This window comes from Ornithorhynchus anatinus, chromosome 21 (assembly GCF_004115215.2).
Source record: "Ornithorhynchus anatinus isolate Pmale09 chromosome 21, mOrnAna1.pri.v4, whole genome shotgun sequence".
In the NCBI taxonomy this organism is placed as follows: domain Eukaryota; kingdom Metazoa; phylum Chordata; class Mammalia; order Monotremata; family Ornithorhynchidae; genus Ornithorhynchus; species Ornithorhynchus anatinus.
Genome location: NC_041748.1, coordinates 3,550,234 through 3,569,393, shown reverse-complemented (window position 1 = coordinate 3,569,393; position 19,160 = coordinate 3,550,234). Strand labels below are relative to the sequence as shown.

General features: G+C 56.2%; 1 protein-coding gene and 1 long non-coding RNA gene across 5 annotated transcripts in view; one reads left to right on the top strand and one right to left on the bottom strand.

The window, feature by feature from the left end:
• UBP1 (upstream binding protein 1) overlaps positions 1-18,126 on the top strand; it is a 56,278-nt gene extending 38,152 nt beyond the window's left edge. The window contains exons 5-16 of one of the 4 annotated variants that reach the window (XM_029049453.1): positions 49-155; positions 1,663-1,815; positions 2,775-2,885; positions 3,423-3,530; positions 10,747-10,850; positions 13,071-13,125; positions 13,556-13,649; positions 14,436-14,526; positions 15,025-15,137; positions 15,956-16,098; positions 16,889-16,940; positions 17,941-18,126. In XM_029049453.1, the coding sequence (XP_028905286.1) occupies positions 49-155; positions 1,663-1,815; positions 2,775-2,885; positions 3,423-3,530; positions 10,747-10,850; positions 13,071-13,125; positions 13,556-13,649; positions 14,436-14,526; positions 15,025-15,137; positions 15,956-16,098; positions 16,889-16,940; positions 17,941-17,978 (1,169 nt within the window). In that variant the 3' untranslated portion in view covers positions 17,979-18,126. The remainder of the gene's footprint in view (positions 1-48; positions 156-1,662; positions 1,816-2,774; positions 2,886-3,422; positions 3,531-10,746; positions 10,851-13,070; positions 13,126-13,555; positions 13,650-14,435; positions 14,527-15,024; positions 15,138-15,955; positions 16,099-16,888; positions 16,941-17,940) is intronic. The other 3 variants (XM_039915069.1, XM_029049454.1, XM_039915070.1) reach the window with 3 other exon arrangements.
• On the bottom strand, positions 6,369-19,134 carry LOC114806152. The gene is made up of 3 exons (XR_005661250.1): positions 18,818-19,134; positions 17,782-18,068; positions 6,369-6,743 (listed from the first exon to the last, which is right to left on the bottom strand). It is a non-coding gene; the product is annotated as an uncharacterized LOC114806152 (long non-coding RNA).
• Positions 19,135-19,160: the final 26 nt, after the last annotated feature.

Here is a 19,160-nt window from a genome sequence, read left to right as displayed (position 1 = left end):
TTAGCTGGGCCTCCAAATAATGTAATTGGGTTTTTGTTTTTTTCACAGATATTCCAATGTCGGTTGGAGTAATTGACACAAGGACAAATCCAAGCCAGTTAAACGCGGTTGAATTTCTGTGGGACCCCGCGAAACGCACATCTGCTTTTATTCAGGTTTGGATTTGTACGTTATTGAAAGCGTCCTACTCGCTCGGCCGTTCGTAGGGTCCTGGGTGGTGACGTGTTTGTGGTGCATAACTTCATTTCCTCTGACTAGCTCGTCTCTCTTTACGCACACGAGTAGGGATGGGTTTAATCCTTTGATCTCCTTTCTGCATTTTTCCAAAACCAAAAACTCTCGGGGTAAATGTTGTGAAATTTTAAGGGCAGGAGATTCCGATTCAGTTCCCTTTACAACCCGAGATACTTTTACGTGTCCACACAGAAACTGCCCCTGTACCGAGGGAAAGAGTAGGGACCGGTGGGCTCACTCTTCTGAGTTTGTCAACAGACCCTGGCGGGAAAAGGAAAAGCAAGTTTGATAGCTTAAGGGTCGAGGGCTTGTGTTGATCTCGTTGCCGTGTTGCGAGAGGTTCCAACAAGAACGGCTGAATTTGTCTTTGCCTTTCCGCCTTCTTTCTTTGACCCGTGAAGATGTCAAAAGTGACAGAAGTACATCCGGACCTTTTTAGGACCCAAAGTAGATTAGCTTCAGAAAGTAACGCGGAGTCTCAGAGAGAAGGATGGTTCAAACGCCGATTTGCGATTGCCCTAAGGGAGCAGGGTTGGTGTGGACTTGTGCATAAAGAGTGCGAAATGGAGGTTCGGGGTTAAGGATTCATCTAAAACCTTTGGATCTCAGTCGAGCAAAGAGGAGCTGTTTTTGAGCCATCAAATAAGCGTATCTTCCAGCTCCTCCCTTCCCCTTCCCTTCCAGCCTCTGCCCCTCCAGGGTAGACCAGTGGGAGCCCATCGACCCACATCTCTTCTCGTCACCCATCACCCCCGCCGTTCCCACGCCACCGACCCATCTGTCCTCCCCCGCCCCCTCTAGGAAGCCCCTGCCGCCCCTCGGGTGAGCGGAGGGTTCCCGCAAGGGGGAGGAAAAGAGGAGGAAGCCGTGCGGGCCGCTGCTAGGCATTGAGGCCGTTCTGGGTGAGCGGGGCCGGCCTAAAGCCTCAGGGACCGGTTCACGGAAGCGGGGCGTCTGACTGTGAACATCTCACCGTGGGTTAGATGTTGGTTTCGTGTTTTCCCCTGGGACCAAGAGGTCCCTTGTATTGACGACACTGTCCCGGGGCTCTCATGCTGGGATACTAGTTAACTGCGTGCGTGTGTAGCTTTCAGCCTGAGTCCAGCTGTGATGAGTACGTGACATAGAGAACTTAGAGGGGACCATCTGTCAACATGCATTTTGCATTGCTAAGAGTGTAGCTATTTACTGAGCGTACTGCACCGCGGTCATTAACTTCAGAGGCCTTTTATGGACCCATAACGAGGAGTGGGTGGCTCAGGGGTTTCTGTTGCCGGCCTTGAATTTGCAGCGGCCCGTTTCGAGGTGTGCCACAGATTGGCTGTTCAACGTTTGATCGGTTGGGCCCGTATCGTGATCCTGGGAGGGAGGGAAGGAAGGAAGGAAGGAAGGGCGGAAGACGCATCTGTGTTTGAATGGGTCTTTCAGGTACATTGCATCAGCACAGAGTTTACCCCCCGGAAGCACGGTGGGGAGAAAGGAGTTCCTTTCCGGATTCAGGTCGACACGTTCAAACAGACCGAAAGCGGGGAATACACCGATCATCTGCACTCAGCCAGCTGCCAAATCAAAGTCTTTAAGGTAGGATCGGTCCATCAGTGGCATTTATCGAGCGCTTACTGTGTGCACAGCACTGCACTAAGCGCTCGGGAGAGTACAGTATGACAGGGTTGGTAGCTCCACGAGGAGCTTACAATCTAGAGGAGTGGAAATTCATCCCTTTCGTTGAATTTGCCGAGCGTACTATACCGTGGACGCGGATTATACACTTGGGAGCATACGGTAAAAGGCAGAGGCCCATTTAAGATCCTTGCTCTCGGTGAGCTTAGTAGAAGTATTTTATTTATTGAGTGCTCACTTGGTCCAATGAACCGTACTAAGTGCTTGAGATCTGCAAGCCCTTGGGATGAGTTACCATCATCATCATCATTACAAAGAAGTGATCCGTTTCCTGCCCACAGGAGCTTCCATTCCAGCAGGGGAGGTGGGCCTAGAAATATTTACCAAGAGAGTTGCAAAATCAATCCTTTAATGTGCCGTCGAATAAACGTATATGCGGAGAGGCCGAAGATGGGTCCCTAGGTGCCGGGAGTGAATTGGGGAAGACTCGTCGGACGAGGAGGGGTTCTCAGGAGGGATTTGGATGCGGAGACCGCCGTGGCCTGTCAGGTGGAGGGAAGGAGGAAGTTCCAAGATGAGGGGGCGGAGGCGAGAGAGGTAGAGTGCACAGGTTAGACTGGGATGAATGAAGTTTAGAGAGTGACGGAGGACTCGACAGTGTAATCGAGGCCCTCGCATCTCCGTAGAGACGGAAAAGTCAGATCTAGTTCCTGCGCGGTTGACCTCGGCCTCTGTTCCCCCTGCTCCTCCTCAGCCTGTGGGCCCCGCGTCGGAGAGGGCCCCTTGGCTGATCTGATGGTACGGTGGCTACCCCGGCGCGTGGTGCGCAGGAAGCGGGCCTTGAACCCGCGGCGACGAGGCGACGGTGATCTGAGCCACGCGTCCCGGCTAGCTGGGTCACACGGTTCTCCGTCTTGCAGCCAAAAGGAGCGGACCGGAAGCAGAAGACGGATCGAGAGAAGATGGAAAAGAGGACGGCCCACGAGAAAGAAAAGTATCAGCCCTCGTACGACACCACGATCCTCACGGAGGTAACGTAGGCGCGGGTCGGGTTTGCAGAGGGAGACCCTTTCCCCCTGCATATTAGCGAGCCACGAGAGAGAAATTGTGGAAGGAAGAAGGGGGCCTTGTGCCGGGGAGGGGCGTGGCGGGGGGGAGGCGAGAGAGAAGCGTAGCGGTGAGTTATGCTTGAGGAGGATGCGAAAGGAAAAACAGTTAAATTTGGGGTCGAGAGGGTATAGGGTATTCAAGCGCACTTGGGTGTGGCAGGAGCTTAAATTTAGAAGGTGCCGGAATCCCAAAGCGAGTCTCGAAATACCGGGACCTTATCATCCTAGGGGCTGGACCCAAATTTAAGGTGGGGTTCGGGCTGTTTTCCACCCAGCTGGGCGATCCCGGTGGAGAGGTAAATGCTCTCGACGCCTAGGGGCAAAGGCGCACCGGGATGAGGCACGTGAGTGAACCTTTAATCGGTTGATCTGGAAGGACTAGGTTGGAAATAGGGTGATTAGCGCTGTCCTCATTGTATAATGAAAAACAATTGATCCAAATCTTTGGTGTTTGTCCAGATGAGACTTGAGCCTATAAGTGAAGATGCAGTTGACCATGAGCAGAAAAAGTCCAGCAAGCGGACTTTGCCAGCAGACTACGGTGATTCTCTGGCAAAGCGAGGCAGTGTAAGGGACTTCTGCTTACCTTTTCATTGTGCAAGACACCTTGTGCAGTGTTAGATCTAGGACCAACTTCCACGGTGAAAAGTCGAAACCCAATCTGGTTTGCTGGCCTTGGCTTCCTTGAATTTGCTTTTGTTTAGACCAATTGCTTTCTGTTTGTGTTTCAGTGGGGAAAAGCTTCCTAAATCTAACACTTGAACCCGAGAGGAAAAAAATGTTTCGGAGGTAGCGGGGACTACGGGGCGGGGGCGGGGGGGCGGGGGAGGGGAGAGGAAAGAGCACACGCATACACACATGCACGCATGTGCCCGCACGCACGCCCTGGCGTGCACACCCACGCCCACACAGCTGAGAACCCTAGACCGTGCTTCCTTCATTAAGACTCGGCAGCAGTACGTAGGTCCCGCCTTGGGTTTTGTAAACGCCGTGGCTTGCAGCTGGGGTTGGCGGAGTGGATTTTTAAAGCATCCGCAGGAAACGACGGCAGCAAGTCCTCTGCGTTTCTGTAGGTGCTAGCGTGCTCATTTCTGTCTCCCGACGGGTCTACGTCCATCCGCGCTTTAGAAAAGCCTCCGCGGCCGTATCAGTGAGTACGGAGGGCCTTCCGTTTTCTAAGCGACGCGGGCTTTCCCCTCGAGCTCTTCCGTCAGGCTGAAGTTTCGAGCAGAGCTAGTGCAACTTGACCTCAGATGTCACATGGCAGCCCCCGACCTAATGCCACCTCAGCCTGTAGCTTCTGGGGGCCGCTACTCTCCGAGTAACTTCCCGCTACCCATTTAATATCTGAAAACGCCTTTGGGAAGACACTTGATGGAATCAGACGCCTTTGAAAGAATGTTTTTACGTGGCTATTGTATTTGAAGCCAGCCTTTCTGATTTTTATTCCCCCCCCCCCCCCCCCCCCCCCGCCGTGATTTATTTAGCGAGTCGCTGGCTCGACTCCCTATCCTCCTCAGGGGTTAGCTTGAGCGCACGTCGTTTAAAGGGAATGATCTGTTTAGTTTCCCGGGCACTCCCGGGAAGATCTGCCATGGATCGGCTCGCTCTCTTCCAGAAACGTTTTGCTTAGAACTGAGGCCGTGCCAAGGATGGGAGAATGAGATCTGGGAGCAGTTCAAGCAAGTTTTGTGACCTGGAGGATTTTTACCCCAAAGCCATTTAGCAGTTGCTCAGCGCAACCTCAAGCCGCCTCCCCACCTTCCCTCTACCGTTGAATAATGTGCTACATCTTTCCATCAGTTGTATTTATTGAGCGCTTACTGTGTGTAGAGCACTGTACTGAGCGCTTGGGAGAGTACGGTATAACAGGGATGGTAGATAGATCCCCTGCCTACAACGAGCTTACGGTCCAGAGGGGGAGAGTCCTAGAATGTAAAGTCGAGCTTTTGGTATTTGAAGCTTTCCTGTTTTACAGCACACAGTGTTTTGGTGCTTATAAAGGGGCGTTATTTATATGTGCTTCACGCTTAGGTTGGTTGGTGGTATTCCCTTTACATAGACCGTTGACGTGTGGTCTTCCCCCCTGCCCTGTGTGGGACAGGGACTGTGCCCGACCTGATCGATTTATATCTGACCCAGTGCTTAGAACAGTGCTTAGCTCTTAGTGAGTGCTTAACAGATACCGTAAAAATAAGTTTGAACGTAAATGATCCTAGCCCAAAGTGAGTGGCCCTAAAACACCTCACGCTCGGACTCTGTTTTGATAACACTGGAGCCGAGGCCGCCGATTGCCCGGGAGCAGGGCGGGAAGGGAGTCACTATGTGCCCTAAGCTAGGGCAAGAGAAAGAACGGGCTCGCGAGCTTTATACTCGGAAGGGATTCGCCCTGACGGCACAGTATCCGTCTGTCACCAGCCGGTTCCCCGTTTTCTCCCAGAGCTCTGCTCGGATCAGCCGAGACAAAAGAAGACACCCTCTTAGGAAAAGGGAGCCGCCGGCCACTGGGGTTCAGTGGGCGCGCCAGTCGGCCCCCAGGTTGCAGAAGTAGGGGTTTTCACCCGAGGGCCGGCCTCAGCCATCCAGCACCCTCCGTCCTTCAGACCTTGGTTGCGGATCTTCCCCCGTCTTAACGACCCGATCCCCCCCAGTTGAGCTCCCGGAGCGGTTGCCCCGACTGTACGAGAATATTTTCCTTGGCGTGGGCCTGTTGCTTAACCTGAGGTTGGAGGCCGAGAGTCCTCGGAAGGAAGATGCCGGCAGCGCTCCGGGGCTCTCCCCGCCAGGCCCAACGTCCCGGCTGGGCTATCCCATCTTATCTCCCCAGGCCCCCAGGCTTCCAGACCGGCACTGTGGCCCCCTCCGCGAGGCATGTGGAACTGCTCCTCATCCCGAGTCCTCTCCCACTTCCCCATCCATCAGGTATCTATCGAGCACTTACCGGGTGCAGAGCACCGTGCTGCTGAGTGCTGGGGAGCGTACAACAGAATTGGCAGGCACATTCCCTGCCCAAAATGAGCTTAAAGTCTAGGGAGGGAGACGAGCATTGATATGAATAAATAAGTAGTTTGTAATTTATCATTTAATTCCCATAGAGAGGATGGTTGAGTTTTGCCCTCCGGGTAAGCCAGAATTATTCTTCCCATCAAAAGCCAAAGGTTTTAGGGGAAAAAAAACAAACGCTTGAGAAAACCCAGTCTTGACGCGTCCTCTCTGCTTCCCGTTTCCCAGGAGCGTTTTTGCAGGTGAAGACTCGGGTGTCTTTTGAATGGTATTTGTTAAGCACTCACCACGCGCCACGCACCGGGCTACGCTCTGCGATCGATACAAGATAATCAAGTTGGACATAATCCCTGTCCCACATGGGGCTCGCAGTCTTAATCCCCACGTTCTACAGGGTAGATGAGGCTCAGAGAAGCGAAGTGACCCACCCAAGGGTCGCCCAGCAGACGAGTTGGCAGAGCCGGGGTGGAACCCAGGTCCTCCGCCTCCCGGGCCTGTGCTCTTTCCACCGGCCCGCCGCTGCTCATTCCAGGCCGTTCCGATACAGCAGCCGGAGTCTTCGTGGACTGGGCTGGCCCAGTTAAGCCAGAGAAGTGGGTCAGACGGAGCCCACAGCCGTTATCCTCTTTGATTTCTCCAATCCGGGCGATCGGTGGCCTGGGATTTCACATCTCCCAGGTAACCGTATTGTGCTGCTTACTGCCCGGTGTCTCCCCGACGGTGTTTGGTCTGGGTGAGAGGCTAGAGGGTCTAGGCAGAGCTCATCCCCGGTTCCTGCTGAGGAAAGCAGAGTACATGTCAATTCTTTTTCGGAAAGCGGCAGGATTCGCTTAGGCGGGCAGCCTTCCCGAAGAGGCAGGGCATCGGTTAGGCACGAGGCCAGGTCCCCGGGTCGGGCACAGTTCTCGTCCCACACGGGGCTTCACGGTCTCAGGTAGGAGGGAAAACAGATATCGAGTCCTCATTTAACGGACGAGGAGACTCGAGGCACGGAGAAGCGAAGTGACTCGCCCGAGGTCATAAAAGAGGCAAAAGTGCAGGGGCGGGTTTAGAACCCAGTCTTCCGGCTCGCGGGCCCGTGCCCTTCCCGATAGGCCACGCTGCCCCTCCACCGTAACTAGATAAGTCGTACCACCCGAGAGGGGCTACGTGAGGCTCGTCTAAAACGGAGTTGAAATTCCATCATCGACAGCAGAGTGTCAGGCAACACCAAACGCTTAGTAGGCCTCGGGGTAGGATTTGGGTGATACCTTACCAATTAACTGTGGTGATTGTGAGGCACTTACTTGCAGAGCACCGTGCCAAGCGCTGGGGCGTATACAAGAAATTCAGGTCAGACCCAGTCCCTGTCCCCCACGGGACTCCTAGTTTACAGGACGAGGAAGAAACAAGTGTTTAATCGCCCCTCTAAAGGTAAAGCAACTGAGGCCCAGAGAAATTAAGTGACTCGTCCCGAGTCACCCGGCAAGCCGGTGAGGCTTTTTCCACTCGGCAGGGCTGCTTCTGATTTTGTTGAAGCCTGCCTGCCTGCCTGTCTCACCCAGGCTGGATCTATTTCCACAGGTCTCAAGCGGCGGAGCCACCCAGCCTGGCCTCGCCTCGTACGTCCCGATGGACGGTTTCTCTCTCTGGGGTTTCTAGTCCCCGGGGATCAGTGACCACCCCCCACTGCGCTGGGATTTGGCACCGTTAAGTAGACGGAGGGGTCTGGGAGTCTCTGGGCTCGGATATAGCAAGCTGAAGAGGAAGGCAGTGGAAGAAAATGAAATGACGGCCTTGATGTTTTTCTTTTCCCCCCAACGATCTGGGTGAGAGAGCGTAGCGAGTGCACCGGGATCGTTTCACATTCAGCTTATCGGTCGAAACATCAAAGGCAGCAGGGGTGTGAAGCTTCACCATGTGGTGCCTGAATTTTCTAGTCTTTTTTTTTTCCAGTCATCATCGATGGTATTTTTTGAGCCCTGACTACGTACAGAGCACTGTACTAAGCTCTCGGGAGAATACTGTGATGATGATGATGATGATGATGACGGTATTTGCTAAGCGCTTATTATGTGCCGAGCACTGTTCTAAGCCCTGGGGTAGATACATTGTAATCAGGTGGTCCCATGCGGGGCTCACAGCCTTAATCCCCATTTTACAGATGAGGTCACTGAGGCCCAGAGAAGTGAAGTGACTTGCCCAGAGTCACCCAGCTGATAAGTGGCAGAGCCGGGATTAGAACCCACGACCTCTGACTCCCAAGCCCGGCCTCTTTCCGCTAAGCCACGCTGCTTCTCTGTACAGCAGAGTGGGCAGGCACGTTCCCTGCCCACTACGGGCTTCTAGTTTTACATGGTTTCTTTATTTCTTGAGACTGTCACTGTTGCATATTGAGAAAAACCGGGCCTTCCTAACCAGCGGTCCTGACGATCCTGAACCGCGAAACTGCAGTCTCCACACTGATCTGGTTCTGGGATTAGTAATAATAGTCATAATAGTGGCATTGAAGTGCTTACTCTGTGCTAGGCACTGTTTTAAGGGCTGGGGTGGATACAAGCCATTCGGGTTGGACACGGTCCCTGTCCCACATGAGGCTCGTAGTCTTAATCCTCGTTTCACAGGTGGGGGAACTGAGACCCAGAGTAATAATAATAATAATGTTGGTATTTGTTAAGCGCTTACTATGTGCAGAGCACTGTTCTAAGCGCTGGGGGAGACACAGGGGAATCAGGTTGTCCCATGTGGGGCTCACAGTCTTCATTCCCATTTTACAGATGAGGGAACTGAGGCACAGAGAAGTTAAGTGACTTGCCCACAGTCACACAGCTGACAAGTGGCAGAGCTGGGATTCGAACTCATGACCTCCAAAGCCCATGCTCTTTCCACTGAGCAGTGAAATGACTTGCCCAAGGTCACTCAGCGGGCAGGTGGCAGAGCCAGGATTAGAACCGAGGTTCTTCTGACGCCTAGGCCTGTGGTCTCCCCGTTCGGCCGCACTGCTTCGAATTTAGTTTAGGCCAAGAGAGTTCCGAAACGTCTTGGGTTGCCGTTAGTTCCCCTGTTGCACGGAGTTGGAAGTGTGTCAACTCCGGGGTGAGCGCCGACGGTCACCACTGTGGCCGGATCGCTGCCGTCCCCTAGGGAACGTTGAGCCGAACGTAGGGTGGGCTGGCCACGGTCGCAGCGGCGGGCGCCAGATTCCCTCGGCGAGGCCGCGTGGGCTCGGCCTCTGAGCTCCCCGGCCGGCCCCGGGGCCCCACATCCGTGCGTTGTGGCCCGGTGCGGGGGGAGGAAGAGGCAGCAACACCTCCCTGCAGCAACTAAAGGTCAAAGAGGGGTTTGAGATCTCGGGCAGCGGGCAGACGAATGCCGTCCTGCCCCCCGTTCGCCGTAGGAAGAACGCCTCGGGTGTCCGGTAGAGGCTAGCTTGGCCGAGCAGGGCACGGGGGGTTGAAGAGAGGCAACACGCGATAGAAGTGAGCAGGGCTCGGGGTGAGCGGGCACACCGGAAGGGGATCGTAGGCGATCCCGCCCGGGAGTGAGCCAGGTGACAGAACAAAGCTGTGCCCCGCAGCTCCCGTCCCTGCGGGCACAACGTAACGCTCAGCTCAGGCCTGGTTCGTGGGGTGACTCTGCCAGGTACTCGTCAGTCTCCGAGACCACCTCATTTCAGGTTTTCTCGAGAGAGAGAGACGATTCCCATCCTCGGCTGAGGGTTCGCTGAGTATGCCGCACAGAGCTCACGGGCGTTTTTTCTTTGAAGCCTTAGGCCATATCCCAAGGGTCTTGACTGCTTTAAAAGAATTTGATGCAGCGTCTCTGGATTGGATGTACCACAGATTTACTCAGTTCTTTCGGCTCGACAGGTGGGTTCTGCCCCGAATGGTGTAGCGCCCCGGGTGCAGAACGGAATCTCGGAAGGCCTTCGAGGCGCTCACGTCCGGCCGTCTCCTCTGAGTCCCTCCTGGCGTGGCCGGCCCGGTCCTGACCGGGCCGTGGCTCCGTCATCGCTGCCCGATGGTCTGGAGCGGATTTGGGTGGCCTTGTGTCCTCTCACCTTCCTTCACCCGAGCCTTAACGCGCGAAATCCGAAGCGCCGAGGGCTTCGGGCTTGGCTAGGGACCACCCGGGAAACGATCGGGGTCGGTTGGCACCGCGCACTTGGCTCCCTTTGACGGCGCCCCTTTCCGATTTCGTCTGGGAAGCTTTAGCCGGGGAGAGTTAGGAACCCGAGGTTGGGCGGCGGTGAAACGGCAGACGGAAGCCAGCGATGGGGCGCCGCGAGGAAGCCGGGCCAAGTGAAAGAGACCCCTCCCCGCCCCCAGCCAGAAGTAACAGAGACCCGCCTGCGAGCCAGATCACCCGACGCCTCTCCGAGCTGTAGTTTTTCTCGGGTCCCCTGAGCCTCGCGGCGGTGCTCGGAGGGCATCCGAGAGGTCTGTGGGAGGCGGTAGAGCGAGGTGTGACGGAAAGAGAAGGCGTAGCTATTCGATACCTGAAATTGGTCCCACGTTTCTAGCGATTCCATCATCAAGGCCTTCATCGTGTCTTCCTGAAGAGAATTTAAAGGCTAAATAGTTGTCGGTGGGGGCTCTCTCTGCCCAGCGGGAATAAGCGGGGCTGGTTCATCTGGGGTCGGGTCTGAGAAGCGAGGGTCCGGGGACTGGGCGTGGTGGAAATTAGAAGGCCAGAATTGAACTGGATTAGGTTAGCGGGGGGGAGCTTTTGCTTCAGGGTGTTGGAAGCGACTGGCTTGGTTTTCCCAATTTAGTAGTAATTTTTATCTCTTCATCCTCAGTGCTCTCCGTGGCCTGATACTCCTACAACCTATGTAAACAGCAGTCCTACTCCGACTCCTACTTTTACCTCTACTCAACACAATACCTACAGTGTCCCAGATAGGTGAGTGACTGTCCGGTGACATAGTTGAAGATGAATCGGAAGACTGTGCCCTGCTCTGTCTTCTCTCTCTTGCTTTTTTTTTTTTTTTTTTAAGAAAAAAGGTATTAAACATTTACTACGTGCCAGGCACTGAACTAAGCGCCAGAGTAGATACAAGGTAATCAGGTTGGATGCAGTCCGTGTCCCACACAGTCTTAATCTCCATTTTACAGATGAAATAACGGAAACGTAGAGAAGTCAAGTGAACTGCCCGGGGTTACACGGCAGGCAGGTGGCCGTGCTGGGTTTAGAACCCGGGTCCTTCTGACTCCCAGGCCTCTGCTCTCTCCTTTTCTTTAAAAAATCGAAGCTCTCTTCAACGGAGTTTCCCCCCTCCCCCACCTCCTGCAAACGCCCGTGAAGTCTTAGCGTATCCCCTCCGGTCTGAAGCCCAAGATGTACGAATGTGGGGCGGGGAGGGAAGGCCAGGCCGAGGTTAAGGTGGGCAGCTCCCTGCGTAAAATGAAAAGTCTGGTGTCGTCCTATCACCGGGGAGAGGGAAGGCCCGGGCAGGTCAACCGATAGGAAATTATCGCTCAGTTGCAGGTTAGGGTTGCTCAGTAATAACCGTACCCCAACTTCAACTTATTGACACAAAATGAGATGTTATAGTGGTATTAATAGTATTTATTGAGCACCCTCGGGATGCAGTGTACCGAGCGCCTGGAAAGGACAGAACGAACAACCGAGCCGTTCCCTCCCCTCAGGGAACTTAGGCTCTGATAGGGGAGTGGAGAAGGGTGCGGATATGAAAGTATCTACTGATAAATGATTGGCTATCTCCACTCCTCTCCCCGCCCCCCCAGCCCCGAAGAAAATTTCCATTAACTTTTTAATATCATTAGGTGTATAATTTCCTGGGGAAGATTTTTGACCAGAAAATTGCAGCCTCTTTTGGTGAATAGTTAGGAGAGGGGGAAAAAAAAGACCCTTTAATGACGGTGATCCTTCTGCATCCTATTTTGCCCGCTTCAGCTGGCCTGAATGAGTCGTAGTCCTAGCTGAATGTGATACCTTGCCTGTGAATGGAGATTGAGGGTGTGTGAATGGAATGGCCAGGCGAGGCTGAAAGCTGGATTATCCCTTGCTTGCTACTCTTTGTCGTGTTTACTCTTGGCATTCTCGAGGCCGGTTTGGGCCGTGCCCTGAGCGATCTTGGTCTTGGATGAGGCCCTTTACCTTAGCTCCCTCTTATAACATGTTTTACGGAGGCAACCTACGGTAGGGTAGGGAAGCGTGGCACGAGGAGCCGGTCGCCTAACGGAAAGAAAAGTTCCCCAGGCGTTGTCCGATCGGTTTATGTTACAAGGGCCCGGAGGAGATTGTGGAATTTAGCCCGGGTGATCATTTTCACTGTTCCAAGTAGGCATCCTCACTGTACTATGACCAAACAATTATATACTATCTATTCCTCTGTTTGACATCGCTGTCGCTCAGAGTTATATTTTTGCCTTGCCAGGCATTGGGAAAACTAAAGAGGAAGTGGAGTGCGATCACTCTTTTCCCCCCTCCCTCCTCTGGGCTACGTATTTTGGGACGGGAAAAAAAGCCGTGTGGGATCCAGAACTCTGATACTTTAGGGCCATCTCTATTCGGCTCCCAAACAGAAATCAGGTTTCTCAGATCTGTGAAGTCACAGGAGGGGAGGAAGGAAGGAGCGGGGATGTTGTCGTTAGTGTATTTTGACAGTGGTGCCAGGAGATCTATAGACAAAACACTGAATTGCCTTGATTTTTTTTCTTCCTGGGCAACAATCATAAAGCGTCTCTCTGAAAGCCAGATGCGGTTGTCATCCAACCCAGCGCAGATGAGGCGTTCCCCTTATTGCCACCGTTTCCGTTTAGTTACTTTGCTTTTGGGAAGCCGAATAAATTGATTTTGGTTCCCTGCCGTGGTGGCGACTTGTCCTCGGGAAGTCGCCTCCCGCTCAGATTTGTAGTCACGGAGGAGCCGGGCACCTCGGCTGACCCTCATCTCGCCGGTCGGCCCGGCGTTTCGACAGCGACCGTAAACCTGGGTCGACCGTCGTCACCTCCCGGACAGCCGCAGCGTCCGGTCAGTCCTTCGGTCCCAGCCTGGTGGATTGGTGGAAGAAGCGGGGTTGGGCTTTACAGTCCTTCTGTAAAGGACTGAAGAGAAATGGTGGAAAACTAAGGTCGCTCTCTTCCTCTTCTCTTTCAGCAACTCTTCCTCCCCAAATCATCAAGGAGATGGAATCTTGCAAGGCTCTGGAGAAGTGAGTAAACCCCCCCGCCCCCTGCCGTGGCAAGGCCGAGCTTGGGTCCCCCCCAGCAGCCTGGCCCTCCCTGCTTTGGGGGCCCAGTTTTGGCGTCGAGGCGAAATGATCGTGGTATTTGTTAAGCGCTTACTACGTGCCAAGCACTTTACTGAGGACTGGGGTGATGCAAGGTAAAAAGATCCACCTGGGGCTCCCAGTGTAGTAGTGAGAATCCCCCTTTTCAGATGAGGAAACTGAGGTCCAGAGGCAAAGGGCGGCGGAGCCGGGATTAGAAACCAGGTCCGCCGATTCTCAGGCCCGTGCTCTTTCCACTAGGCCATGCTGCTTCTAAAACACCGCTGCAGAGTCAGCCGGCCGGGCGCCCGGGCACCCGTCTCTCCTGGCACCTTTTACTGACCGCCTTCTCTCCGCGCTTTCCCTTTTGCAGCAACTTAACCCCTCAGCCACGATCCAGGAAACTCAGCAATGGCTGCTCAAACACAGGTTCTCGACGTACGCAAGGCTTTTTTCCAATTTCTCAGGTATGACTTTCAGATTCCTCCCACCCCCACCCCCCTGAGGGGGGTTGTCTTGGCCTTGAGAATGAGGGGGGTGGGGGTGGCCCTTGGTGTTTCGTTACGAGCCCCTGCCCCGCAGCTGTGAATACCGGGCCGTGGCTCCCCTGGAGCGTAGACCACCCTCGGTCCCTGGTCTGTTGACCGTATTCCAGCCAAATCAGGTTCTTCGCAGTGAGAGTTGGGGGAGATCGAAATACCAAAGCCTTCGGTCTTGGGTCGGTGGAGGGGTACGTGAGGAAACAAGGTCCGTAGAAGCGTTTTACTCGGCCTGAACCGCCGTCCGTGTGGGAAGGGCTCAGAGGGGTCCCTCCGCTCCTCCCACCGCCCCTTGTGCGGGCCGGACGGTGCGTCCCCCGGGAGTTGCGGCCGGCGGGGGAGGCAGGGAGGGAAGGATGGGCTGAGCGAGCGAGGGCCCCGCTGACGACCGGCCTGTTGAGAGCTCCCCCGAAACTCTCCGGGAGCCTCGAGCCCCTCAGCGGCGACTGGCCCGGATCAGGTGAACGGAATGGTTTCCACACGTGTGGCGTTCCCCAGCGGGGTCTTTTGTCCTCCCTGACTCCACAACAGCTACTGCTGGCCGCGGGGTCACGGCCGAGTGCGCCCGCGAGTCACTCCGGTCACCCCCGGGTGAACGGTTGGTGACGACGGGCGGTCGGGCCGGGGCCAGGGCCGCCCTCGACCCAGGCGGCGCCCCCCCCTCATCGCCCCGGTTCCGAACCCGGCCGGTCCTCTGACCTTCCCTCTCTCCAGGTGCCGATTTATTAAAGCTGACCCGAGAGGACCTGGTCCAGATCTGCGGCCCGGCCGACGGAATCCGGCTCTACAACGCACTGAAATCCCGGTGAGCCGCCGGAGCCTTTGGGCCCGAAGCAGCCGCGCGCGCTCCGCTCGGAGGTCGGGGGCCGCGGCCAGGAGGGTCGCGGCCCCACAGCCGACCTTCAGGCGGGCCTCGCGGGATACGACGCGGCCACCGATGAGTTGGAGGGTGGACCGTAAGATGGTTAGAAATTCACCTGGGCAGTACCGAGTTCTTGAAGGCGCCTGGGTTAGTTGCCAAGAAACCCAAGCTCTGGATTAGGGGACCTCCAGAATCTCCGGGGTGGGAGGTTCCAAATGGCCCACACCGGTGTACCGCGCTGGCTTTTTGGGGTCCCTGCCCCTCTCCCGTCCACCCGCCTGCGCTAGTTGGCGGCAGGTGCGTCTTCATAGGGATTCTCGTGAAAATACCTCGTTAACGCAGTGAAACGTGCAGCCCCCTCCCCTCTTTCCTCCCTTCCTCTCTCACCCCCCGCCTCCCCCGCCGCGGGCTCACAGTGGGGGCCCTCGTGATTGACTGCAGGTCGGTCAGGCCCCGCCTCACCATCTACGTCTGCCGGGAGCAGTCGAGGAGCGGCAGCAACGCCCCACTGGAGCGGCAGCGAGAGGCCGACGCCAGCAACGCTTCCCTCTACGGTACGTGTGCCCGGCCGGGAAGAGGCGGGAGGGGAGCCGAGGCCCTGCCCGCGGCCACTCGGGTGGCACCGCGATTTGTCGGGGAAGCGAGACGCTGCTGCCATATCCCTTCAGCTTCCGTTTCGCCGCCCTGGGAAAAAAAGCGGGTCGCTCGGGCCCGGCTTGCCATTTGAGGGCCGCGAACGTGCCCGAAGCGAAGCCCCGCTGTCGTCGTGTTTGGGGGCCGTAGGGGGACGGGGGAGAAAGGAAGGTCGAATGGGCGATCCGGGGGGAGACGGGCACCGTCTCCAGCTCCGTGCCTAGCTCTGCTTTGCGCCCACGATGTTTCTTGATCCCTTTGTTCTTTCCCGGCCGAAAAAATGCCTAGCTCGGCTTAGCGCACGCCCCGATGGTTTCTCCCGAGAAGGTGGCACGTCGGCCCTTAAGGTGTCTCCTCCTAGGGCGGTCACTCGGCACGCTCTTCTCGAACAGAGCGGAGACGCCCCTCCCGACCTGCCCCCTGAGAGAGTGGGGAGCTTGGAGAACAGGTGGGAGAGAGGCCATTTAGCGCTAAAAGGGAGACAGATGGGCACGTGCGGCTATGTGCCCGGGCCGTTGACCCGAGGCAGGCCGACCCGCCTCCGGCGAAGAAAGTCGAGCTCCCCGGGGGAAAGACATCGTGCGTCGTTAGGGCTGGTCACGCCAGGCAAGGGCAGTGCCTCAATCTCTCGAGGGGCAGACCGCGCGAAACACATCCGGGGGCGACGAGCCGTCCGGACAGGTCGGGAGGGGAGCGCCCGGCCTTCCACCCCGAACCCCGCTCTCTTCTGTCACCTCAGTCTACCACGCCATCTACCTGGAGGAAATGGCAGCCTCGGAAGTGACCCGCAAACTGGCTTTGGTGTTTAACATTCCTCTGCACCAGATCAACCAGGTCTACAGGCAAGGTCCCACCGGCATCCACATTCTCGTCAGCGATCAGGTAAGGGATCTCCTCGCCCGCTCTGGAGTTTGACGCTTCCCTGTCGTGACTGGGCGAGACAGACGAGCCGCTCTTTAGCCCCAGCACCCGCTGACGCGGGACTTGCCTTTCTGGGGGCGGGAGGGGGGCACGTGAAACAGACGAGCGCCAGGCGGCGTCTCCCCCAGAACGGCTTCGGTGTTAGGAAAGCGGAGCGGGAGCTCTCGGAACCGGGACCCCGGCTCGGAAAGTCGCGACCGCGTCCCTACACCGACGTCTCGCCCGTGGCCGCCCCCCTCGGAGCGGAATCGCTTTCTGCCGAAAGGTCCACCGGGGCAGTGCCTCTCGGCCGTCACGATCTCTTCAGGGCTGGCCACTAACTCTGTGCTAGACGTCGGGGTTTCACCGGTGAGATCGCAGAGGGCGCTGGCTCCAGCCCCTCATCCTCCGGGAAGTGATTTCAGAAAACGTGGCGCTCACAGACGCTGGTATCCAGGGTTGGGTGAGGAACCCCCATTTTGAAATTAGAGAAAATCAAAGCGGGGGAAACGATCTGAAAAGACCAACGGAGCTTTGCGGCTCTTTTGCAATTCTCTAGTAGATGTCTAAAGTGCTGCTTTAACTGCTTCAGGACTTAGTATTTCCCGGTGATCATCAACTCCAGGGGAGCGGGTTAAGGGTGCGTGGCGCTCTCTACTCTTCTGAGAAGACAGACGTGCCCGGGGAGTGTTCGTGACTTCCGCTTTTTCTCATGAATTTAGGAAAAGGCAGGCAAATGATATTTCCTCCTGTTTGCTCTGTGTCATTCTAGATGGTTCAGAACTTTCAAGATGAGAGTTGTTTCTTATTCGCCACGGTGAAAGGTAAAGCTTCTTGGGCATCCGGCGGGGCTGACTAGGGAGGAAGTGGCAGGAAAGGGAGACGGGGTGGAGAGCTGGAGCTGGACAAGCTGGACTCCTCGGAAACGGTTTTGCGAAAGGGGGAGAAGAACAAATCCACAGCATCGGGGGCCCCTCCTCGGGACCGGTGGTGAACGAGCTCGGGTCCGCCCGAGCCTCGTGCTGAGGTCTGCCGGCTTGGCCCCCGCTAGCCCCCCGTGCCGGGACTGAATCTCTCCGAGGGTAAGGGCCTCCCCGGAGGCTGGGCTGCAAGCGAAGCAGACCCGGCGACCCTGTCGTCCAGCTCCTGCCCTGGCGCCGAACTCGTTTTACCCACTGCCCCCCGCCCCCGAAAGGCACTCGCTCCATCACCTGAGACTTCCTCCTTCCCGGCTGAGTTCCAGCTCGCTCGGAGGGCAGAGGCCCCGGATGGCTGCTAAGTCCATCTATTGCTTCTCAGAGCAGCCCCGTTGTCCCTCCCGGGAAAGAGAATCCTCCCCGGCTGCGGGCAGTGAGTACTTACGAGCTTCGTTGGGGGGGGGCCTTGCTGGAAATAGCCAAAGCACCTTCCAGCAGGGTAGGGGGGCAGAGGGGAAAGCCCCCTCCCAACACACACCCGCCCCAGAAGGACCTCGGTACAGACTAACAACCAACAGCCATTTGGCAGGGCACTTAGGGGTGCGGGGGGGCTCTCGGGACTCCCCTCTCACCCTCCTGGATTAATTCCCCGGTCTGTGGTCTTGCCTTCCGGCCTCAGCTCCCCGCTACTGTCCCGAGCACTTACTGCAGTGCCGTGCACACAGTAAGCACTCAGTAAGTACAGTACCTGCTTTCCCGGCACTTCCACCTCTCCGTCCCGCGGACGTGGTGCGGGGGCGTCAAACCTGACACGACGGTCCAGAGGGGGGAACGCGCTCCCGGTAGAAGATCTGGCGAGGAGAAGGGCGAAGCCGCATTTGTAAGTGTAACTTTTCTTTTCCTGCAGCTGAAAATGGTGATGGTTTCCACATAATTTTGAAGTGATGTCATACATTCGCCGGACTGCTAATCAATCTCGAGTGGAGTCACACTTCTTAGGGTCTGAAGACTGAAGCCATAGGTCTTGGGGTTGGACTTCACCATATAAAAATGTTTCATATTGAAAACAAACGAAAAAAAAAGACCTTTCTAATGAGTTGTTGAGAGGCAACCTTCCTCCCGATCACTGCCAAGGCCGAGTACCCTCATGAGAGGTCAAAGGGCGACAGCAGTCCGCTCACGGGCCCGGGACACAACCGGGCGAGCGGAAGGAAGAAGGCGACAACGTCCGGCCGGCTGGCCGGCCACGAACCGACGCCGGCCGGTCCGTCCCCGCGGCCGGCGGGGAGGGATACGGGGGAGCGGGGAGGCTCTCGCCCGCCGGCGTTGCGCCCACGTGGGAGGGAGGACGTACGCTTTGGGGAGGGCATTTTATCTTTCCGGGCCAGTTTGTCTATTACTGCTTGTACTTTTATGCTCTTTTGTTTTTTTGGGTGAGGGGGGTTGGGGCGGGGGGGGGGGGGGCGAGAAGGGCTCGGGGCGGGCGGGTGGGGAGGAGGGGTGTTTAGCCGAAACACAGTAACCCGGGTGGGGACGGTAGAGAAGGGCAACACGTCCGCCTCCTTCTCCGCGTCGGTCTCGTAGACGAGCGGACGGACGGAGCGTGAACGCCGGAGAAGGGTTTAAAGGACGGATCCGAATCAGAGGAAACGTATGCATGAAGCAGACTGCATTTTATCAGTGTACCTTGTTGGAGGGAAGGAGTGTAAAACCCCACGGGGATAGAGTCCATTTTTGTGTTTTGCCTTTGTATCAAAAAATTTAATGGAAAACAGTTTACTCACACCTCCGGTTTTAGCCGTTCAGTTCCCCGGTTTCCGTCGAGGCACCGCCGCCGTTTCAGTTGAGTGGTCGGTTTCCCCACTGGCTGTCTGGTTTGTTTTTTTTTCCTCTAACCCACCTCCCTCTCGAAATGGTTCTAATTCTTGCCGCGAGCATCAGAGACGTGACTTTCCCGAGCGCGCTTTTCGTGGGTAGCTAGCGAGAGCACTTCTGACCTGCTGACAGAGGGAATTTGAGGGGCTTTATGTGTGATTTTAAGCAACAAACGGGTATCTTCACAAAACACTAGATATAAATAACGCTAATCATTCCCCGCTAGCGATTAGTTCTTTGGTTGGGGGGGGG